At 42.7% G+C, this 24,825-nt stretch overlaps 1 protein-coding gene across 2 annotated transcripts in view; it reads left to right on the forward strand.

The window, feature by feature from the left end:
• Window positions 1-80: 80 nt before the first annotated feature.
• Window positions 81-24,825, forward strand: part of STAMBP (STAM binding protein) — a 34,851-nt gene continuing 10,106 nt past the window's right edge. Inside the window, exons 1-6 of one of the 2 annotated variants that reach the window (XM_030921375.1) lie at window positions 81-1,204; window positions 15,763-15,838; window positions 16,115-16,210; window positions 19,242-19,608; window positions 21,524-21,648; window positions 22,542-22,679. In XM_030921375.1, coding sequence (XP_030777235.1) covers window positions 1,002-1,204; window positions 15,763-15,838; window positions 16,115-16,210; window positions 19,242-19,608; window positions 21,524-21,648; window positions 22,542-22,679 — 1,005 coding nt within the window. In that variant the 5' untranslated portion in view covers window positions 81-1,001. The remainder of the gene's footprint in view (window positions 1,205-15,762; window positions 15,839-16,114; window positions 16,211-19,241; window positions 19,609-21,523; window positions 21,649-22,541; window positions 22,680-24,825) is intronic. The other variant, XM_030921376.1, reaches the window with a different exon arrangement.

Below are 24,825 nucleotides of genomic sequence, written 5' to 3' on the forward strand. Positions count from 1 at the left end.
GGAATCCTGACTGAAGCAAAAGATCTCTGTTGGGGAGGGCCAGTTGCCACAGGGCCTTGAATTCCAAGATTTATTCTACTGTAGTTTGTATATTCTAGAGCATACTGATTAGGGTCTGCTGTAATGCAGTGTGTGTCAAATGCCCAGATTTATTTTGGAGATGATAGTGGCGATATCTGGTTGGAATTTGGAATCTGATTCTAACAGCAACTATGTCTAGAAAGACTAGAATTACTGGAGTTTTGGGACCCCAGGGGTTTTTGCAATGCAAGTTACCATCATGGCTTTTTGTTATTCAGAGTGTTTAGTCTATGAAGATGAGTAAATGGTTGTTTTCAAGATTCAAATCCCTTGCCATGGTAATGATAAGTGATTAATTTTATAGATTGACTATAGTAGTTTAGTGAGCAGAGTTACAGTTATGAGCATTAATTCCCAAGACCAGTTCCCCTAACTCACCTTGTGCTCAAATATGAAAAAGGACACCACAGAAGATGTCAGTTACTCTCAGATTAGATAAAAATGGTCAACCTTGAAGTCAGTGAACAATCCTCAGGAGAGTTCACTGAGTGCACTGTGCCAGGTACTGGGGTGGAGGTATGTGGGTATCTGGAAGGAGAAATAATAGAAAATAAAAGATGCTGTTCCCACTCTTACGGTGCTGTGGGTGGAGTCACTTAATGGCAAGAATTTGATTAACTTGAACTGAACTTTTGGTTGGCCCGCTGTGGTTCTACTCCTTATAACACCTAATTATGGCACAGGGGTTGTACGTTTTCGAGTCTGCCAGTCCTCTCATTGTTATGATTTGGACTTCCTTGAGGGTCTCAGCCTTCTTGTAGGAAAGTCCTTATTTAATAGGCGCCACAGCATTTGGTATGTTTCTCTTATACTTTCTTCTTAAGATAGAGGTCTGTGAGATAAACTGTAAGACTGTGCTGGGGTGATGGGGGCAATGGTATTGATGGCATCTGTTTTTTCTGTCTCAGAACTTGGTCCTGATGTCTGACCATGGAGATGTGAGCCTCCCGCCCGAAGACCGGGTGAGGGCTCTCTCCCAGCTGGGTAGTGCGGTAGAGGTGAATGAAGACATTCCACCCCGTCGGTACTTCCGCTCTGGAGTTGAGATTATCCGAATGGCATCCATTTACTCTGAGGAAGGCAACATTGAACATGCCTTCATCCTCTATAACAAGTATATCACGTAAGACACCTACAGTTTCCTTTTTCCTTTCTGGTGACTGGTGCCTTGCCTATTTGGCTCAGAATTGCTAAAACCACAGAACTTCACAATATCATCAACATTAATCATTTTTGCTGGCAACTCCTACATATTGGCTGTCCTTGCCATTCAAAGACATGAGTGCTGAAGGTGTTATTTTCATGACTCAGTAATTTATGAGTAAGAGATTTAGTTCTTTGGCCTATGCCCACATAGCCCAGCTGTTAGACAAAAGAGTTGGTGGTTAAACTAGACATGTTATGTACTGATGAATGCTTTTACTGTTCTCTTTCTACTAAAGCAGCCAATCATAGGATTATTGTTGGGGTCTAGCAAAGCCAACATTCCTCACTTGTACTTATTTTGTAGCAAATTTAGTGATACAGGAAAAAAATTTTTTCCTCTTAACCTTTATCATAATCATGCAAATCATCAAATAATTAGTAACTGCCTACAGTTTGTGTGACTCATCATAATAAGACCTTTCCCTTGAGTTGTTTATCATCTTAGGGTAGGCAGCATAAGTAGAAGATTTCAGTACTATTAACAGCAAACAACTTCTAAAACTCCATTGACAATGAAATGATACGTAATTTAGAAAGGGAATAATGTTAAAGGTCTTATTTATCATTTCTAATCTTGGTCTTTCACAATACCAGAACTTTAAAAAAAATAATTACAATGTATTTGGTTCTTAGTAGCTCATAGTGTATTTCACCTGCATAATTTCATGGATCTTCACAGTTCTGTGTGCATGGAATAGGGCACACTACCCTACATTCTACACATGTGGAAACAAACTCAGTGTTTGGTGATATGCTCATGTTTGAAGTGACAAAACCTTGGTTTTCTGACTCCTAATTCAGGGTTTGTTCTACAACATAGGTCCTGTTCTTCTTGTTTTCCATTTAGTAATGTTCTAGAGTCAGAGGTAGTCTTTTGAGATCATAGTCATGAGTCATACTGGCTATTTTTTGGTTTTTTATTTTACTACTGATTTTTGAGTAGGTAACATATATATAGTACAGAATTCAGAGGCACAAAAGGATAATTATAGTTAAAAAGTAAGTCTCGGCCAGGTGCAGTGGCTTTCGCCTGTAATCCCAGCACTTTGGGAGGCCGAGGCGGGCAGATCACCTGAGGTCAGGATTTCAAGACCAGCTTGGCCAACATGGCAAGACCCCGTCTCTACTAAAAATACAAAAATTAGTCGGGCATGGTGGAATGTGCCTGTAATCCCAGCTACTTGGGAGGCTAAGGCAGGAGAATTGCTTGAAACCAAGAGGCAGAGGTTGTAGTGAGCCGAGATTGTGCCACTGCACTCCAGGACTCCAGACTAGATGGCAAAGCAAGACTCTGTTTCCAAAAAAAAAGAAAAAAAAAAAAGTCTCCCCACACACTCCTCTTTCCCCCCAAACCCTTGGTTCTCCTCCCCAGAGACAATCACTCTTAGTAGTTTCTTAGATATCTTCCAAGAGATGATACACACATACCAGTTTTATCACATTAAGTTTTTGATCACATACTCCTCTAAAGCAGGGCTTTTCAATTTTGGCCCTATTGGCCTTTTGGACTGAATAATTCTTTGTGGTGGAAGCTGTTCTGTGTGTTACAGAATGTTTGGCAGCATCCCTGGTTTCTGCTCACTAGATGCCAGTATGCCCCTCCCCACAGTGTGACAACCAAAAATGTCACCAGACATTATCTGATGTTCTCCGAGGGGTAGAATCACCTCTGTTTGAGAACCAGTGCTCCAAACAAAAGTAAGTGGAAGAGTGGACTGTCTAGGATTCATATTGTAATTGTAGAGTGGAGAAACGGGGCTGCTATTGCCTTTTTTATTTAGAATTGTTGCCTGTGTTAAGAGGAGAAAACCTTAGACAAGTTAAATTTAACAGAGTTTAATCCAGTAGAAAAAGGTTCAGGGAACACTCAGGACCAAAAGTGGTGCAGAATGTTCCACCCCATAGTGGAGGTTGTGCAGGTTATATTTATAGTCAGAGAAAAGGAAATGAGATACAGAAATAGCCTGATTGGCTACAGTTCTGTATTTGCCTTATTTGGCCATGTTTTGGCAGCCTTTAGCCTCCGATTGGCTGGAGGTTTCAGCTGCTATGATTGGCTGAGACACAGCTATTTGTTATACTTGTAACCTAACTCTTACGTTAAGTTACAGTTTGTTTATACATTAAGTTAGGTTACAGTTCACTATCTTTGGAGGCAGCTTTAACTTAACACCTGTTTCCTTAAAGATCTGTAGTTCTTCAATGCCATTATGCCATGTCATGTGGCCTCAGTGTTAAGGTTTCACAGAATTATAATTATATTTCTGCTTCTCTTTGCTATTAGGAGTTTTTCATTCCTAGGCACACGATTTATTTTCCTGAGCAGTTTTTTTGACTCTGTCCTCTTTATATACTCTACTACTGGTAGAAAGAATATTCTTATGTATTTCCTATAAGCTTGTAGATTGTTCTCTCAGAATGAAACCCAGGGGCACAATTCCTTTGGAGAAATAGTAATTCAGAAAGTTCAGTAGGATCGTGGAATCACTGTACCAGGTATTTTCTGAAGGGCCTTCAGAATCCTTTTGCCCTACAATAAAAAGGGCTTTTAGGGCAAAGACCATATTCATTCAATACATATGTATTGAGTATACCTGCTATCTGCATGGCACTGCAGTAGGTCCTGGACAGCAGTGAGTAAAATGGCCCCGTCCTTATTAGTGTTCCTTTATAGGTATGGGAGAAGACAATAAACAACAAATAAATACTATTGACCCTTGAACAACACAGAGGTTAGCACCAATCCCCCATGCAATCAAAAATATACATAGCGCTGGGCGCAGTGGCTCATGCCTGTAATCCCAGCACTTTGGGAGACCGAAGTGGATGGATCACTTGAGGTCAGGAGTTCAAGACCAGCCTTGTCAACATGATGAAACCCCATCTCCACTAAAAATACAAAAATTAGCCTGGTGTGGTGGCGGGTGCCTGTAACCCCAGCTACTTGGGAGACTGAGGCAGGAGAATTGCTTGAGCTCAGGAAGTGGAGGTTGCAGTGAGCCGAGATCACGCCACTGCACTCCAGCCTGGGGACAGAGCGAGATCGTGTCTAAAAATATATATATATAGATATAGATATATAGATATATATCTATATATATATATCTGTGTGTGTGTGTGTATAATTTTTGACTCCCCAGAAACTTAACTACTAATAGCCTACTGTTGACTGGAAGCCTATTGATAACATAGTCAATTATCACATACTTTGTATATTGTATGTATTATGTACTATATTCTTACAGAAAAGTAAGCTTGAGAAAAGAAAATGTTATTAAGAAAATCATAAAGAATAGAAAATATAGATACTATTTGTTAAGAGGAAGTGGATCATTATGAAGGTCTTCATCCTCGTCATCTTCATGTTGAGAAGGCTGAGGAAGTGGAGGGGTTAGTCTTGCTGTCTCAGGGGTGGCAGAGGCAGAAGGAAATCCATGTATAAATGGACCCACACCGTTGAAACCCATGTTGTCCAAAAGTCAGCTGTAGTCAAGAAATAAGGAAAACACTATGAAGGCAATGAAAAGAGTACTGTGATAGAGAATAAGCAGGGGTTTATGACTAGAATAGTCAGGGTAAGGTCTGTCTGAGAAGACAAGATTTAAGCTGAGATTTGAGGGATGCAATAAAGTTGGTCATTCCAAGAGCGTAAGGCAGAGTATTAAAACACAGGTAACTATGTGTTTAGAAGTGCTTAAGTGGGAAAGACCTTAGCATGTTCTGGGGATTGAAAGATCATTGTGTTAGGAGTATAGCCAGAGAAGAGGGAGGATGACTCCAGGTAATCCTGGAGAGGCAAGTGGGGCTGGATCTGGATTGTGTAGGACTTTATGTGCCATGGTAAGGAGTCTGTTTTTTATCTTGAGAGTAACAGCAAGCCATTGAAAAGTTTTAAGTGGGATTCAGACCTAAATTTACTTATTATTTTTTTAAAGAGATGAGGTCTCAGCCAGGCACGGTGGCTCACGCCTGTGATCTCAGCACTTTGGGAGGCCACCCAGGAGTTCGAGACGAGCCTGGCCAACATGGTGAAACCCCATCTCTGCTAAAAGTACAAAATTTAGCTGGGCGTGGTGGCCCACGTCTATAATCCCAGCTGCCCAGAAGGCTGAGGCAGGAGACTTGCATGAACCCAGGAGGCGGAGGTTTCAGTGAGTCGAGATCGCAACACTGCACTTCAGCCTGGGTGATAGAGCGAGACTCCGTCTCAAAAAAAAAAAAAAGGTGTCACTAATGTTGCCCATGCTGGTCTCGAACTCCTGAACACAAGCGATCCTCCCTTCTCAGCCTCCCAAAGTGCTGGGATGACAGGTGTGAGCCTCCATGCCCAACCAATTTTTTTAAAGTATAAATTTTCACTGTTGTGTGGTAAATGGTGGAGCAAGTGTTAAGAGAAGGCAGGCAGACTAGTTAGGAAATTCTTGCAGGCTGGTGGCTTGAAGTAGTGTGGCAACATGGAAAGAGACAGATGGATTTGGTATTTTGGAGGTCAAGTCCATAGGACTTACTAATCACTTAGGGAAAAAGATACTGTGGAGGTTGATGTCATGTTTCTGCCTTGAGCAACTTAAACGATGGGGTAGTCCATGTATTGAGATGGGAAAAGTGGGATCTAAAGAGGGCTGGGTAGCGGGGGGATTTAACCGTTCACGTTTGGGTTTTTTTTGACATGTTAAAATTTGAGATGCCTGTGAGATATCCAAGTAGAGATGTCAAGGTCGAATGTACCAATCTGAACTCAGAAGACTGAGGTCTGGGCTGGAAATACAGTCAAGGGAGTCCTCAGCATACAGATGGTTCCGAAGTCATGAGAATGGTTGAGATTTTCTTTTTCTTTTTGTTTTTCCTCTGTAGAAATTCATTTTATTCTTATTCAGACTATTTTCAAAAGAAGCAGTGGTGTACTGTTTTCCTAAAAATATGCCTTTATAGATTTATATATATATATAATAAAATCCATACATGTATTTACATGATTGCTACCTACAAAATTACAGCACTATGGTATGTACACATCTATAGGTACATTCTTTCCATGCATCCCTACTGTGCTTTGCCCGTGTGAAGGAGGAAGACTGAATCAGTTGTGAGCAGCTGAGGGCTGGCCTGGCCATGGAGTCTCCGAATGGAGGCTTGGGTGGAGGAGGTGAGGCGACTGCCAAGGCAGGAGCAGCAGCTGTTGCAGGGCTGTCCTGCAGGCCAGCAGGCAGCATCTGGAGGCTCCCAGCAGCCTCCCCCTCCCCTCCACCCCATGGTGCCTGTGCTGCCCTAAAGGTGGGGTGGCTGACCACAGACCCCTCTGGTGCCATTCTGTGACCTGGACTTGCTTGGCTGGGCCAAGAAGTTGTGTATGTGAGGGGTGGAGTAGGGAGCTGTGGGAAGAGGAGACCCCGTGCAGCCCCAGCCCTGAGCAGGGGAAAGGACTGGATGGCTAAAGCCTGCAGATGACTGGTAAGAACACTCTGCTTGGCCTGGCCCTGCTGAGGGGCAGGCGGGGAGGGAGAGCAGTGGCCACCTGCTGGGGGACAGGGCCTTCTTCCTCCCTGGGGCTCAGCGGATGGCCTCAGCTGAGCTTCAGTAAGCCCCGGCTCTTAGGCCCTGCGGCCAAAGGCTTGGCCTCCTGCCAGCAGAGGTGCATGCACATGGCGGAGGGGCTGCCATCTCCCCTTCGACCCTTGGGCCAGGGGCTGGGGAGGAAATGGAGGCTTAGGCCTGGCCAGCTGCCCTGTAGGATTAGGTCCCCAGGGCTCAGGACTCCTGAGGCATGGCAGAGAAGGGCCTGAGAATAGCTGAGATTTTCTAGTGAAGGGGCTCTTAATCTGGGGTCCAGGAACCTCACAGAGATTCACTGATAGAATTCAGGGGATCTGTGAACCTGAATGGGAAAAAGTTTTCTTATTTTTTCTAACACTGACTGAAATTTAGCATTTCCTTCCATTTTGAATGCAGGCCTCAAAGTACTGTAGTAGTAATAATATTTGTAATTTTGTCACCAGTAGAAATCAAGATACTTTCATATTGCATTACAGTTGTTGCTGACATCTCAAAATAGCATCTAAACATCGCTACTTCAGAATTACAGTACAGAATTATTATCCTACAGCTAGATCCCATTATCAAATGCATAGATAAAGGGCACATTAGGCCCGGTGCAGTGGCTCACGCCTGTAATTCCAGCACTTTGGGAGACCAAGGCAGGCGAATCACGAGGTCAGGAGATCGAGACCATCCTGGCTAACATGGTGAAAGCCCATCTCTACTTTTTTTATATTATATTATATTTTTGTATTTTAAAAATACAAAAAATTAGCCGGGCATGGTGGCGGGCGCCTGTAGTCCCAGCTACTCGGGAGGCTGGGTCAGGACAATGGTGTGAACCCGGGAGGCGGAGCTTGCGGTGAGCCGAGATCGCACCACTGCACTCCAGCCTGGGCAACAGAGCGAGAATGTCTGGAAAAAAAAAAAAAAAAAAAAGAACACAATACAAAGAATATATCACAGTTTTTAAAATTTTTGAAAACTGTTTTTCAATAAAATTGGGGTATTGCTGGTAATCCTTTGTACTTTAAGTTATACCTTAAAAAAATTCCTCTGAGAGGGTCCGTGGAACATAAAACATCAAGAATCTTTCTTAATAAGACTATGGAATGAGAAGAGAAGGAGCCTAAGACTGAGCCCTGAGGTTGGTTAATGGAGGGAGAGTCAACAGGGGAGTTTTTCTTTGAAGGAAGGTTCAAGAGGCAGGAGGAAATCCAAGAGAGAATGATGTGGTGTCATGGGAGCCAAAAGAGGTTAGTGTTTGAAAAAGGAGAGTAGCCATCTATGTCAGATGGGTGAAGACAGAAGATTGGCCTTTGGGTTTGGTAAGATGATGTCATGGGTGATGTTGGTAAGCAATTTCGCTGGATGGATTACAGAGACCCTAATTAGAATGGGTAGAAAGGTGAATGGACAGTAAGAAAGTGGAGGCAAAGGGTATAGAGCTGAAGGTGGCAGAGAGTAAAAATTTTTGGTTTTGTAGGCTACTTGCTCTCTCTGTCACTACCTCTGCTTTATAGCATGAAAGTAGCCATAGACAACACATAAATGAATGGATGTGACTGGTTCCAGTGCCACTTTATTTACAAGAACAGATGGTTAGTTGGATTTGGCACACCAGCTGTAGTTTGCCAACCCCTGGTGTAGACAACTCTTTGGAGAAGTTTGGATGGGAAGGGAAGTAGAAAAATGGGGAACTAGTTGAAGCAGGACAAGGAGCGTGTGAACGTGTGTATATATTTTAAGTTGCGAGATTTTAGAGCATGTTTTTGCTGATGGAAAAGGAGCCTATGGAGGAGCAGAGGCTGACGGTCCAGAAGAGAGCTTAGTTGTAGTAATAAACTCCTCAGAAGGCAAGAGGGGATAGGATTAAGAGTATATGGACGCCTAAGGAATTGTTTTTTATGTCACTTAGTGTTATTTTGAGTGACATGTTAGTGTTAACAGCAAGACTGATATGGGGAGTTTGTCCCTGTCACTTGCAGGACCATTTAAAATGATGAACTGCTAGGAGATTTTGGTGGGGATGAGATTTTGCAGCTCATTTACTTGGTTTGTGGGATTTAGGGTTTAATTTGGAATTTTGTTGTATTGGCTTTACCTGAAGTAATTAGTGTAGCTACCTTCACTTTTCTTGGAGATACCTTTAAACCCCTGATTCTGATTCTGTGAATGGAAAATCACAGCAATTGCAAAGAAATTCTAGCTCAGTGATTCTCAGTCTGTTTTCTATTGTATTTTACTTAGTATTTTCCTATCAATAACAGTGGCTCAACTTTGGCAGTTAGTACAACCAAGGAGAAAAGAGAGGGGAGTATACATCTACCTCACCACTCCTCTGCCTCCCCTACTACAGAGAATCATTGTTCTAGACCTTTTGTGGATACTTTCTTTACTTCAGGATTTTAAAAGGCATGTTTGTTCCTTTTCCTGGAGCAGTTCAGGCATCTTAATGATCTCAGGCATATTTCCCCCCTCAGTAGCTTCCCTAATGTAGGAATGCTTTGCCTTTTGCAGACCCCGGTATAGAAGAAAGAGTTCAGCATATTAAATCAGTACATATTTTCATGATGAGCACAGACAATAAACCAGGCAGTGGATTATTTCACAGCTTTTTATGGTCATCAACTAGGCTGCCCAGAAGGGAGTGAGAGTATTCAGGCAATTCCTGTCTGCTATGTGAGCCTCTTGGAACATCAAACCTCTTTCTGAAAATGAACTATCACCTGTGTTGAAGATGTTTGCTGGGATTGGGGTTTATAGACTGAAGAAGGTTTCATGTGTGATCATGCTTACTGTGCTGAGTAACTTTTAAGACTGGAAGAATCAAGATGAGGATCCTTAATGCATCCATGTTAAAGAACTTTTGCTTGACTTTTTGAATTAGTTGTTTTCATGCAAAATGAACACTTATTCATGATTTAAAATTTTTTTCAAACACTGCAAGGGAGACATTAAAGTGAAAAGAGAAGTCTCATCTATCAGAGGTGGCCAATATTGTATTTCTGGCATGGATGAGATGTGATTAAGCTCTTGGGGCCCCCATGTGTCCTTTTCCTTAAAGCATCAATGGGTTCATACCACGTATTCTGTTCTGCGACTTGCTTTCTTCACAGTAGTGTCTTCCATATCAGGACATACTGAAACATCTCATTCTGCCTCAGGGCTATTCCATCTGCCTGGTACATGATTCTGGAACAGTCCCAGATTCATGGCTCACTCTTGTCTAGTCCTTACTCAGTTGCCTCCTTCTTGCTGATGACTTCCTTAGCTGCTATATCTCAAATTTCAACCATTGCCCTATCACATTCTATCCCCCTTCCCTATTAATGACTTTCCTAGCATACTTCTGTTTATTGTCTGTTCCCCCACTGTAATGTACACTCTATGGTGGGGAGGAATTTTTGACTGTGTTGTTCACTGCCATATCCCCAACCTTTAGAATAATCTGGACCCCGTAGTAGATGCTCAGTAAATATTCACTGAATGAACGGGTGAATGATTACATTGTCTTCACATTTGAATGCACATAAATTTTTATTTTTTTTTTTTTGAGACGGAGTCTCACCCTGTCGCCCAGGCTGGAGTGCAGTGGCCGGATCTCAGCTCACTGCAAGCTCCACCTCCCGGTTTACACCATTCTCCTGCCTCAGCCTCCCAAGTAGCTGGGACTACAGGCGCCCGCCACCTCACCCGGCTAGTATTTTGTATTTTTTTAGTAGAGACGGGGTTTCACTGTGTTAGCCAGATGGTCTCGATCTCCTGACCTCGTGATCCGCCCGTCTCGGCCTCCCAAGGTGCTGGGATTACAGGCGTGAGCCACCGCGCCGGCCTGAATGCACATTATTTTTTAAACAATCCCCTGTTGATGGACGTTTAGGTTTTTGGGTTTTTTTTTTTTTTTTCAATTTTTTTTCTACCTTTTTGAGCAATGCTGTATTGAATATTTTTATACATATATCTTTGTACTATTTTATAATGATCTCTAGGATAAATTCCTAGAGATAGAATTGTGAGTTTAAAGGATATACACATTTTAAGTTGGATGCAGTGGTTTACGCCTGTAATCCCAGCATTTTGGGAGGCTGATGCAGGCAGATCACCTGAGGTCAGGAGTTGGAGACCAGCCTGGTCAACATGGCGTGAAACCCCACCTCTACTAAACCTACAAAAATTAACTGGGTAGGATAGCGGGTGCCTCTAATCCCAGCTACTCAGGAGGCTGAGGCAGGAGAATCACTTGAACCTGGGAGGTAGAGGTTGCAGTGAGCCGAGATTGCCCCACTGCACTCCAACCTGGGCGACAGAGCAAGACATTGTCTCAAAAAAAATTAATTAATTAATTTAAAAAATTAAAAATAAATAAATAAATAATACAAATTAAAAATAAAGGATATACACATTTTAAATTTTGAATAATTAGCTTCAATTTTCCCTCCCTTAAGATAAAAGGTTATATTAATTTACAATCTTGCTAACACTGTGTGGGGATCCCATTTCTCTATTCCAGGTATAATCAACCTTTAAGCTCCATTTCTCTATACCAGGTATAATCAACCTTTACTCTTTTGCCAATCCGATGGAGGAAAATAGTATCTCATCCTAATTTGAATTTCTTTAATTATGAGTGGATTCAGCATTATTTCATATATTCACCTTTTGTATTTTTTTGCTTATGTCTTCTTTTTTCATTGTTTATTACGTCATTTTGCTTGTGTTTTTGCCATCATATCTTTGTTTACTTTGGTACATTTCCTCTCTCTAGGCTGCAACCAGATATAACCCCAGAGAACAGTATACATCTGGGCCACCGCTTTCTATCCCTAGAAAGTCTCTAGGGATAGAACTTTGAACCATGTCATGGAGTCTAGTTTATAAGTAAAGAAAAAACTCCCAGACCTGTACATGATGCTAGTGTTAGCATCTTCATCTCTTATTCTTGCTCACATTTTTTGTTTATTTGTTTAAAAAAATCAAACCCATAGCAGATATTGACTGTGTACTAGATACTGTGTTTAGCATTTTATTATCTCTTTAAGTGTTACAGCAAGCCTGTCAGGGAGTACTAGTTTGTCTCCGTCTATACAATTTTATAGACAGGCCATGTCCAACCCTTTGAATTCGAGGACTTTTTTGCTTATCTATTGTGGCAGATATCACCTTTTTTAAAGCTCATTAGCTAGTTAGTATTAGTGTATTTTATGTATGGGCCAAGACAGTTCTTCCAGTGTGGCCCAGGGAAGCCAAAAGTTTGGACACCCCTGCAAATAACTGAGTAATGGTGAGATTAAGTGACTTGCCCAGCGTCATACAGTTAGTAAATGGCAAAACTAGGATTTGAGCCCAGGCAGAGTGGCTCCAGAGCCAGCCCTCCTAACCACTAAGTTCTTTTACCTCCAGTATGAGTAATGGATTATGTTGCCCATTGTCTGTTTCAGGAGACCTTTTTGCCTATCTGTCTCCAGTCAGAAAACAACTGGCTACAGTTGTTGAAGCAAGGGAAAGCTATTCATGTACAGGTCTGGGAGGGTTTTTTTTTGTTTGTTTGTTTTTTGTTTTACTTATAAACTAGATTCCATTACATAGTTCAAAGTCAAAGTAATATAGAAAGGTATTTGGTGAAAAGTTTCACGCCACTCTTATCTGTTCTATTTCCCCTGCTCTCATTTCTGTATATACTTCCTGTTTATATACTTACAAAGCGAAGTAAATAAATATGGCAGGTTGTCAAATAATGTCATTTTGTCCAATGTCGTTTCGTTTTAATGTTGATGAGAAAAGAAAAATCCATTCCTGCCTGGGGCCACTGTCTGTGTGGAGTCTGCACATTCTCCCCATGTCTGTGTGGGTTTTCTCTGGGTATTCAAGCTTCTTCCCATATCCCAAAGGTCTGCACGTTAGGTGAACTGGCATGTCTGAATTGTCCCCAGTCTGAATGAGTACAAGTGTATGTGTGAGTGTGCCCTGCGACGGGATGGCATCCTCTCCAGGGTTGGTTCCCGCCTTGGCCTTGAGCTGCTGGGATGGACTCTGGCCACCTGGGACTAAATAAGCAGATAAATCATTTACATACTTGTTTATATAAGTCTTTCTTAAATGTATGTATAGCTAACATTTATTTCAGTGTCTAATATTAGAAGTGTTTTGGTCTGTATTTAGAAGTCTGGTGTTTTTGTGACCAGGATAGGTCAAAGGAGCTTAACTCTTGTTTATGTCAATTAGTGCATGGTAAAGTTGGTTTTGTTATATGTCATTGTGCTTAAAGTCACAGTTTCCAAGAATCTAGCAACATTAAGGACTTACTGTGTATACGTACATACATTTACATATATGTAATGTTTATTCGTCAAATATTTATTGAGTGCCTCTTTATACAAGGCACTGTGCTGACTTCCAAGGAGTATACAAAGAAGCAGGAAACATAGAAATCTCTGGCCTCAGGAAGCTCACAGTCTAGTTCTATAATGAAAGTATAAGTGAACATAAAACATGGTGTTTGTATGACATAGTACTTTCTTAGCTGATTCAGGCCTCAATACAAAGCACATTCAGCCTGCTAAAGGTGGTAAATATTAATATGTATCTTGGCTTTTGGGGCTAAGGTTAGAGTTCTACTGAATTATCTATCAGTCTCTAAAATATAAGAAATGTATCTTATTTATTGTAATAGATTCTTCAGGACTTTATGGTTTGAACAAATGAATCTGTGTTTCTTTTAAATATAGACTTCAAGGAAACTGTTTTGTCTGTCTGTTTGTTTGTTTGTTTGTTTGTTTTGAGACAGAGTCTTGCTCTGTCGCCCAGGCTGGAGTGCAGTGGCCGGATCTCAGCTCACTGCAAGCTCCGCCTCCCAGGTTCACGCCATTCTCCTGCCTCAGCCTCCCGAGTAGCTGGGACTACAGGCGCCCGCCACTGCGCCCGGCTAGTTTTTTGTATTTTTTAGTAGAGACGGGGTTTCACCGTGTTAGCCAGGATGGTCTCGATCTCCTGACCTTGTGATCCGCCCATCTCGGCCTCCCAAAGTGCTGGGATTACAGGCTTGAGCCACCGTGCCCGGCCTTCAAGGAAACTGTTTTATATTTTTCTTTCATTTTTTTTTTTTTAAATAGAGACAGGATCTCCCTCTGTCACCCAGGCTGGAGTGCAGTGGTGTGATCAAAGCTCACTGTAAGCTCAGGCTTCTGGGATTGAGAGATCCTCCTGCCTCAGCCTCCCAAGCAGCTGGGACTACAGGTGCATACTATCACACCTAGCTAATTTTTGTGGGGTTTTTTTATGTTTTGTTTTGTTTATATATATATATATATATAAATTTAAAAATATAAATAGAGACAAGGTCTCACTCTGTTACCCAGGCTGGTCTTGAACTCCTGGGCTCAAGCAGTCTTCCTGCCTCAGTCTCCCAAAGTGCTGGAATTACAGGCATGAGCCACCACACCCAGCCTGTTTTATATCTTCTTCATGAACCCAAAAGGAAGCTTTTTAAAGAACCATTTTTATTTTAGAGTCCATCCCTGCCTTGAAGAGCCTTATCAAGTTGGATGAAAATGAAACTTCACGCCTGTAATCCCAGCACTCTGGGAGGCCAAGGTGGGCGGACCATGAGGTCAGGAGATCGAGACCATCTTGGCTAACATGGTGAAACCCCATCTCTACTAAAAATACAAAAAATCAGTCGGGCGTGGTGGCGGGCGCCTGTAGTCCCAGCTACTTGGGAGGCTGAGGCAGGAGAATGGCGTGAACCCGGGAGGCGGAGCTTGCAGTGAGCCGAGATCGTGCCACTGCACTCCAGCCTGGGCGACAGAGCGAGCCTCCGTCTCAAAAAAAAAAAAAAAAAGGATGAGGACTTATCTTTATAAAGTTTGTTTTGGTGGGGGTCATCTTTTTTCCTTATTGAGGCTTCCTCTTCCAATTACTCCTGCCCCATGGGCAGTAAGTGGAAAAGAGTTTATCCCAACTACAATATAATATTTTGAAGCTATCGACAAGCTACCTTCAATTTATTTTTTTTAAATCTCAGTTTCTGTGTATTATAACTTAATTCTGTTAAGAGACATCTTTGTTCAGTACCCCTCCAGTATTTCTAGACATTCCAGAAACCATATGGAAGAAGTATGGTGTGGTAGTTAAAAGAATAGGCTCTGGAGCCAGCCTGCTCATGTTGAAATTCTGAATCTGCCACTTTCTTTCTGTGACAAGTTACTGGACTTTTATTTATTTTCACTGCCCCTAAGTAGATGTCTTAAATGTTAGAGATTTGTGAATTGATTCAGTTTATTCTCCCCACTGAGCTTTAGAGCCAAGGACAAGAACCAAAAGATGAAATCTAGCATCTTATATTTATCTAAGCACTTTTCATCAAAGACAATACATACTAACATGTAATATGCACATACTATGTGCATAGAACACATGCACTAAGTATTTCCATGCATTTTATATGATGCAAAGTAATATTCTTCTTTGAAGGAACATGGATCCCAAAGGAAAAAAGCCAAAGTTAAAGGTTACGTAAGAACTAGAAGTAGTAAGGAAACATGGTTTTCTCTTCCTGCCCATGGCTGCCAAACTGTTCTCTGAAGACTGCTTTGTGACAGAAGCCCTTTCTTTGAAAGTCTGTCACGTCACAAGAAAAAGATCTCTTTCTTTGGAGGTACATTTGTGGGCACATGAAAGGCTTTTACAAATTTTTTTGGCCATCCTTTTCATTGTGGGAATCTGGTGCTTGCTGCCTAGTTTGAGAGTAGAGGAAAAGACTCTGGCTTTTTAGGGGGATAGAGATGGAAAGGGAGCATGGCCCAGCTGGGTGTGCTAGCTGCACTTCTGGAACCTTTCATTTCATGTAAGGGCTTCAGGATAAGGGGGTTGCATTTAGCTTTAGGGTCTTATGGACATTTGGACCATTTGTTTCATAATCATTTTTAACTGTTTCCTTAGGCTCTTTATTGAGAAACTACCAAAGCATCGAGATTACAAATCTGCTGTCATTCCTGAAAAGAAAGACACAGTGAAGGTGGGTCTTGACTGTCACTTGCCCATCTAAAAGCTTCAGAGCAGTACAGACTGACTTCAAGATAAAAGTAGTAGTCTCTGCATCTGAGTATCAGAACCTACAATAGGAAATAAGGCCATTTCACCAGAACAGTTCTAAAGTAGCAGGTATGGTACAGTAGGGGGTATTTTAAATCATTTTGGGAAATGTTGCAATCACCAACTTGACTTAAGTCTTCTTTTGGATTCTCTAATTTTCTGGCATTGTTCTAATTCTATTTTCTGTTTGGTGTCTCAGAAATTAAAGGAGATTGCATTTCCCAAAGCAGAAGAGCTGAAGGCAGAACTGTTAAAACGATATACCAAAGAATATACAGAATATAATGAAGAAAAGGTCAGTATATAACAGCCAAGAAGAAAATTATTTTGCTTTTTTAGACTGCCCTGGGATTGTAATATGACATTTCAATACATCCTGTGCTTTTAATATGCTGTTTCACCTTTTTTGGGCAAAGACCAGAAACTCAAAAAAGTAGAACACCACCAGTGGTTAGGCTCAGGATTGTAACACAGATATAGCCTATTTGTTGAAGAGTGACTTGAGGGACAGAAAATCTGTTGCCTACCTGCTATATCTAGAGTGAGAAGCTTTTTTTTTTTTTTTTTTTTTTGAGACGGAGTCTCGCTCTGTCGCCCGGGCTGGAGTGCAGTGGCCGGATCTCCACTCACTGCAAACTCCGCCTCCCGGGTTCACGCCATTCTCCTGCCTCAGCCTCCCGAGTAGCTGGGACTACAGGCGCCCGCCACCTCGCCCGGCTAGCTTTTTGTGTTTTTTAGTAGAGACGGGGTTTCACCGTGTTAGCCAGGATGGTCTCGATCTCCTGACCTTGTGATCCGCCCGTCTCGGCCTCCCAAAGTGCTGGGATTACAGGCTTGAGCCACCGCGCCCGGCTAGAGTGAGAATCTTAAGAACAATGAACATTCTCTCCATAACATAGGTTTTTAGATCAGAGAATTTGAGGGTTTGATTCACATTTGATTATACCTGAAGCTATTCATAAGAATTGACTTTCCAAGCTTTTTTTTTTTTTTTTTTTTGAGACAGTCTTACTCTGTCACCTAGGCTGGAGTGCAGTGGCACAATCTCAGCTCACTGCAAACTCTGCCTCCCCAGTTTAAGTAATTCTCCTACCTCAGCCTCCCAAGTGACTGGGACTGCAGGCATCTGCCACCACACCCGGCTGATTTTTGTATTTTTAGTAGAGATGAGGTTTCACCATATTGGCCAGGCTGGTCTCAAACTCCTGACCTCAGGTGATCTGCCTGCCTCGGCCTTCCAAAGTGCTGGCATTACAGGCGTGAGCCGCTGCACCCAGCAATTTCAAGCTATTTTCAAATGATCTTTTTGGGAAGAGTCAGTTAAAACGTGGAGAAACTCCTAGGGCACTGTCAGTGGCCAGCTGTGAATACATACTGCAGCCACTCACAGGCTGTTGTGTAGCTGTCTGCTGGTCTCTATTCTGGACTCTGGTATTGAAAATCAGCAGAGGGATGAACAGCTAGGAGGTATATATTTCTTTTCTTTTTTTTTTTTTTTTGAGACGGAGTCTTGCTCTCTCCCCCAGGCTGGAGTGCAGTGGCGCGATCTCTGCTCACTGCAAGCTCCGCCACCTCCCAGGTTCACACCATTCTCCTGCCTCAGCCTCCTGAGTAGCTGGGACTACAAGCGCCCGCCACCATGCCTGGCTAATTTTTTTGCATTTTTAGTAGAGACAGGGTTTCACCATGTTCGCCAGGATGGTCTCAATCTCCTGACCTCGTGATCCGCCTGTCTCGGCCTCCCAAAGTGCTGGGATTACAGGCGTGAGCCACCACGCCCAGCCTGAGGTATATATTTCTTTTTTTTTTTTTTTTTTTGAGACGGAGTCTCGCTGTGTCGCCCAGGCTGGAGTGCAGTGGCGCGATCTCGGCTCACTGCAAGCTCCGCCTCCCGGGTTTCCGCCATTCTCCCGCCTCAGCCTCCGAGTAGCTGGGACTACAGGCGCCCGCCACCGCGCCCGGCTAGTTTTTTGTATTTTTAGTAGAGACGGGGTTTCACCGTGTTAGCCAGGAGGGTCTCGATCTCCTGACCTCGTGATCCACCCGCCTCGGCCTCCCAAAGTGCTGGGATTACAGGCTTGAGCCACCGCGCCCGGCCAAGGTATATATTTCTAAAGCGACAAATGAGTGTAAGCTTTAAGGAGGAGGTTATTACTTAGCATTTCTTTCTTTTTTTTTTTTTTAAATCCAAGTGCCACTCAAGTATTTCTTATTAGCTTAAAATGTCACTCTGTGTTGAATAAATACATAAAAACCATAAAAATTTCAGAGGCTTCATTTTGGGTTAAAATTCAGTAGAAGGCCAGGCGTGGTCGCTCATGCCTGTAATGCTAGCACTTTGGGAGGCTGAGGTGGGTGATTGCTTAAGCACAGGAGTTCGAGACCAGCCTGGGCAACATGGTGAAACCCCCTCTCTACAAAAAATACAAAAATTAGTGTGGTGGCATGCACCTCTGGTTTCAGCTGTTTGGGAGACTGAGATGGGACGATCACCTGAGCCCAGGGAGATTGAGGCTGCAGTGAGCCATCATTAGCCACTACAGTCCAATCTGGGTGACAGAGTGAGATTCTCTCTCTAAAAAAAAAAAAAAATCAGTAGAGACCCCCAAAATAGCAGGTGTAAGTTTGGTTCTGGTTCTATTTTATAGCCTTGCTTGAAATACAGAATATATACATGACACAGAGAGAATGAAACTGTGATACAGATTGGGAGAACACAGACAATAAGTTGCATCAAGATTTCAGGCCAGACATTGTGGCTCACGCCTGGAATCCCAGAACTTCAGGAGGCCAAGGTGGGCAGATTATTTGAGCCCAGGAGTTCAAGACTAGCCTGGGCAACATGGCGAAACCCTGTCTCTACAAAAAATACAAAAATTAGCCAGGTGTGGTGGTGCACACCTGTGGTCCCACCTGCTCAGGAGGCTGAAGTGGGAGGATCGCTTGAGCCTGGGAGGTCGAGGCTGCAGTGAGCTGTGATCATGCCATTGCACTTCAGCCTGGGAAACAGAGTGAGACCCTGTCTCAAAAAAAAAGAAAAAGATTTCAATGAAGAGGAAAGTGCATTAGGTAGAATCATTGCCAGGAGGATACTGAGAGGATTGGGATTTTAATTGTCCTTGGAGATAGGTACGGTGGCCAGATAGAAGGGGGTGGTGACTAACTCCATAGGTATAAAGATACTGAGGAAAGCATGAAGCCTGTGTTAGGTAATCAGGCCAGAGCAGAAGTACATTTTGGAAATCTCTGTGCTAAAAAGCCTTGTTCTCCTGAAGTGTGAAGTCACTGAGGTGTGAAGTGTTAGCCTAAATTTTCTCTCTTTGTAGAAGAAGGAAGCAGAGGAATTGGCCCGAAACATGGCCATCCAGCAAGAGCTGGAAAAGGAAAAACAGAGGGTAGCACAACAGAAGCAGCAGCAATTGGAACAGGAACAGTTCCATGCCTTCGAGGAGATGATCCGGAACCAGGAGCTAGAAAAAGAGCGACTGAAAATTGTACAGGAGTTTGGGAAGGTGGACCCTGGCCTAGGTGGCCCGCTAGTGCCTGACTTGGAGAAGCCCTCCTTAGATGTGTTCCCCACCTCACCTGTCTCATCCACACAGCCTTCAGACTGTCATACAACTGTAAGGCCAGCTAAGCCACCTGTGGTGGACAGGTCCTTGAAACCTGGAGCACTAAGCAACTCAGAAAGTAGTAAGTGCATTTGCTGATGTCCTCTTCTTTCTCAGTTGCAGCCAAACAGTATCATTCTGATGGGGTCAACCTAAGATCCCACTCATTAAGCTTTGGTCAAAGAAACCCATCTGATAAGTATTGCTGTACTGTGTCCTAATACACTGGCTCTATTATAAAAGTGGCCTTGCTGAAATCTAGTCCGGTCGATTTTCTGAAGAGCTTAATATTATTCTTGAAAGTCAGACTATCAACTTTTTAGTTGAAAGGAAAGGAATTTGCCAAACCTAATTCATAATCCTCAGATATAACATCATCAGACTGCTGTGTGACTGTGTGTCTCCTGCTCTGACTTTGTTACCTCTCTAGCAATTCAGATCTTGCTCTTGAATACTCAAAAGCAGAACATCGTCTCCCCCCCCCACACCTTTTTTTTAAAATATGAAAATATAGCTGTGAGAGACACTTCCTAACTTTAGCTTGCTGGCTGTCTCACGGAGTTTCTCCATGGTGTTCAGAAACTGGGTCCATTCTTGGCATTTTTTATGATCCTGCTTTGTTCATGCCTTTTTTGGGGGACTGCACTGTATTTTTTATTTTGTTGTGGTTTGGCATTTTAACTTCTTCCAAAAGACTAAGTTCAGAAGTAAATAACTGCCCAGATTGTTTTCCATTCTCAAGAATATACACTAGTGTATTTCTTTTAAAGTCATACTCTGATATTCTTATCTGAGATAAAGATTTAAAATTAAAAGTTCCGATGAATGGGCAGTGTCTTAGTCCATTTTGTGCTGCTATAACAGAATACTTGAGGCTGGGTAATTTATAATGAACACAAATTTATTTGGTTCATAGTTCTGGAGAGTGGGAAGTCCAAGATCCAGGGGCCTGGCAAGGGCCTTCTTGCTGCGTCATCCCACGACAGAAGGGTGGAAGGGCAAACAAAGATCCCTCATAGCCTCATCACCTCTTAGATCCCACCTCTCAATAATTTTGCATTAGGAATTAAGTTTCCATAACATGAACTTTGGGAGACACAGTCAAACCACAGCAGGGAGGTTATTTTTTTAATTCTTTGTATTAGATTCTGACAGAAAATTCCTGAATGTTTAAAGAACTTGTCTCTTTTTTCCCTACTAAATTTTATTTTTTACTTTTATTTTTTAAGTTTTTGTGGGTACATAGTAGATGGGTATATTTATGGGGTACATGAGATGTTTTGGTACAGGCATGCAATATGAAATAAGCACATCGCCGGGTGCAGTGGCTCAAGCCTGTAATCCCAGCACTTTGGGAGGCCGAGACGGGCGGATCACAAGGTCAGGAGATCGAGACCATCCTGGCTAACATGGTGAAACCCCGTCTCTACTAAAAAATACAAAAAACTAGCCGGGCGAGGTGGCGAACGCCTGTAGTCCCAGCTCCTCGGGAGGCTGAGGCAGGAGAATGGCGTGAACCCGGGAGGCGGAGCTTGCAGTGAGCTGAGATCGGGCCACTGCACTCCAGCCTGGGTGACAGAGCGAGACTCCGTCTCAGAAAAAAAAAAAAAAAAAGAAATAAGCACATCATGGAGAATAGGGTATCCATCCCCTCAAGCATTTATCCTTTGAGTTACAAACAATCCAGTTACATTCTTAAGGTTATTTTTAAGAAAACTTTTCTTAAGTTAGTAGTTTGCCCTTTTCTTAACTTGAATAATTAAAGCCTACTATTTTCTCTTCTTGAAGTAATGTGCTCCTTAAAGCTGTGGCCCAAGATTGGAGAAGAGACTTTACAACCCTTGTTTTGGTGTGGTTAGAATGAGATCCCCACTCACTGCCTGAAGCTGGGGGGATCCCAGTGGCTTAATGTTGCTCTCCCAGGGCTGCTGGCTGTGAGGACTGCTTGAGGAGGCGGGGTTCAGTGATCTCAGACTTTTCACCTTTCTCCATTACAGTTCCTACAATCGATGGATTGCGCCATGTGGTGGTGCCCGGGCGACTGTGCCCACAGTTTCTCCAGTTAGCCAGTGCCAACACTGCCCGGGGAGTGGAGACATGTGGAATTCTCTGTGGAAAACTGGTAAAAAAAACCAAACTCTTGTCTGAAGTGAAACTGTTTCTTTCCCTCTTGGCATCCTGTGACTCCCAGAGAAAATATCCAGGGTCAGTTACTCTTTGTACCAATCCCTCCACTGAAGGAACCGTGGATTGCATAATTTCGTGTCACTTTGAATTTGGTGACCCTGTATTGATTGATTGAATTGAAGTGATTATTTTAATGCTATTAGTAAGAAATACCTAATTTTAAACTTGGTAGGAAGATCCAGTCATTATCTACATATCAGTTTTTTTAGTACCTAATTTATGGTAGGACCTGGGAATATAAAATATGTAAAGCACATAGTATGAGTCCACGAAAAGTACCCAGTCACTTTGGGGAGAAGGCAGACATGCACTCAAGTCTAACCATCATGCTGAAAAATATGTACAGTGTAAGTATTGGGAATTTTGAGGAAGGAAAGGTCACTGAATGGAGGCACTTAAAGAACCCATTACTGCTGAATGAATAAATAAATGAAGTGGAGTAAATGTAAGCTGAGGCTTATGGGATGAGATGGACTTAAGGAAACAGTGACAGGAAAACGACTTTAGACCTGAGCAAGGGAAGATAAATGGTACTCTACTCAGAGCTTCTGAGCAGACTAGTTTGGCACAGCAGGAAATTCCCTCAGGGCTGTGATGTTTGCCCAGGCTGCAGAGTTCTAGGGTTGGTCTCTGCATCGGTTGCTGTACAGAGCACCCCAGGCAACGTGCATGAGCAGCCAAGGTTGTGAACCACTGAGTGGCAGGACTTCTGCTGTGTGGGGAGGGCTTTCACTCGTATAGATGCTTACGTTTCCACTTTCGGGATGGAGTGGAGCAGGGTTGCATGAGTGCTAGAAAATTGTGACCAGCTGTTTTCTCCTTTGGCAGATGAGGAATGAATTTACCATTACTCATGTTCTCATCCCCAAGCAAAGTGCTGGGTCTGATTACTGCAACACAGAGAACGAAGAAGAACTTTTCCTCATACAGGATCAGCAGGGCCTCATCACACTGGGCTGGATTCATGTAAGCAATTCTGAGCTCTCTGAGAGGTAGTCTCCGCCTCTCCCGTGGTGGTATAAACACACTGCGTGTTTCTTTGAACAAAGTCAATTATATCCAGATTATTTATTGTTTTTCTCTCTTTTGGATGCGGTCCTTAGCATACTTGACTATTGTACTTCAATACTGTTTTCTTCCCACTTAGGGCTTTTAATTTTTTTAAACTTTTTATTTGTTTTTTAGTAAAAATAAACTGTTTTCCCTAAAGTTCTAGTTACCCTCTGAGTGTGACTGGTGATGGGATGCTGGCCTAGAATACATGTGGACATTGACCTTAGAGACTATGCCTACTGTATACAGATGATGTTCCTTAAAGGTATACAACTCAAAATATTTTAAATGAGCCAAGGAGGTTAATTCAGATGCTTGCATTTGGTCTTTCTTAAAGCACCTTTATATAAACAAGAAGGGCTATAAATACACATGATTTTCAAGTGTCTGCATATCTTGTGCAGCCTTCTGGTAATGTTCAGGTAAAATATGATGCCTTCCCTAAAGATTATTTTTAAATTTTTCTTTCTATTCCTTTTTAACCCCTCACTCTCATAACCCAAGCTGCATTTTATGTTGTATGACAGAGTTGCAAATAAATTGGCTTATTCTTGGATTACACATGCTTGTATGCCAGAATTTGGGAAAGACTGACCTGTGAGGCAGTCCCGTGTGCCTTCCGTCCTTTCTTCTGTTCAATTACATTCATGTTGATGATTTGCCTGTTATTGTGTATCCCCACCACACCCCATTGTAGTAGATGGGGGAGAGAAAACTTGTTCCTTATCTGCCAGGGGATACAAATTTGAGTAAGGTATGATTTTAGCCTCATGAAGGAGATTAAATAAATAGACAATTAATAACTTCACCTGGGGCAGAATGTGCTAAGGGTTTCAAGAGGTGCCAGGAAGGCACTGTGGAATTCAGAGGAAGGAGGGATCATGCCTGGTAGGGTTTAGTAGAATGTTGGCAAGCTGGACCTAGGGCAAGTTCCTTATGAAGCAGACAAGTAGAGAAGAGGCAGACTCTGTTCCTGGAGCATTGTGGGGACCAGTTCGCTGAGATTTATGATTCATATCAGGAAACAATGGTAGACATGTATTTTTGTTTTTTGTTTTTTGTTTCACTCTTGTCACCTAGGCTGGAGTGCAATGGCAGATCTTGGCTCACTGCAACCTCTGCCTCCTGAATTCAAGCGATTCTCCTACCTCAGCCTCCCAAGTAGCTGGGACTACAAGTGCCCGCCACCATGCCCAGCTAATTTTTGTATTTTTGGTAGAGATGGGGTTTCACCATGTTGGCCAGACTGGTCTTGAACTCGTGATCTCAGGTGATCCACCCGCCTCGCTTCCCAAAGTTCTGGGATTACAGGCATGAGCTACCACGCCCAGCTAGATATGTTTTAATGCAGTACATTGGAGCCGTGTTCTGGAGGGTCTGGGGTGGACAGGCAGAATTGTTCCACTTTTTAGTAAGTGGAGAATTCTTAAAGGTTTTTGAGCAGAACAATGATATGATTAAAGCCATACTTTAGAAAATTTAACATAAGTACAGTTTTAAGGTAGGTTGTAGCAAGGAGATGATTTAAGAGGTTAGTGTGCTGATAAAAATCTAATAATGATGAGATCTAGGGTGATGCCATTGTGTTTGAGAAGGAGGAGATGAGTGTAGGATTTCAGAGGATTTGAGAAGTGAGTAATAGAGAATGATGACTCAGAGTCAATGGTGACTTAGAGGTTTGGGGCCTTGCAGTGATCATCTCGTAAGCAAAAGTAGGGGATCCAGGAGAAGGATTTGATTTGAAAGTGGGGTTCAGTTCTGAGCAAGTTGAATTTCAGGTACTGGTGAGATATCAAATCATTGGAGGTAGTTATCAGCCAGTTGGCAATGTAGGGCTAGAACTTGGGAGCAAAGTCAAAGCAGGAGAGAGGGCTCTGGGAATCCACTATGTAGTGCTGATCTTGGAAGCCCTGGAAGGGGGAGAAGAGTCTAAAGCAAGAAAAGGTTCACTGGCAACTTGGGGGACAGGCCACCTAAGGGAACATAGAATGTAGTTAGCAGTGAAGCAAAGATGTGTGAAAGGGAGGGAAGTCCTCTCTCCCTTGCCTCGTTTATAATT

The sequence above is a fragment of the Rhinopithecus roxellana genome, chromosome 17, assembly GCF_007565055.1.
Source record: "Rhinopithecus roxellana isolate Shanxi Qingling chromosome 17, ASM756505v1, whole genome shotgun sequence".
NCBI lineage: Eukaryota > Metazoa > Chordata > Mammalia > Primates > Cercopithecidae > Rhinopithecus > Rhinopithecus roxellana.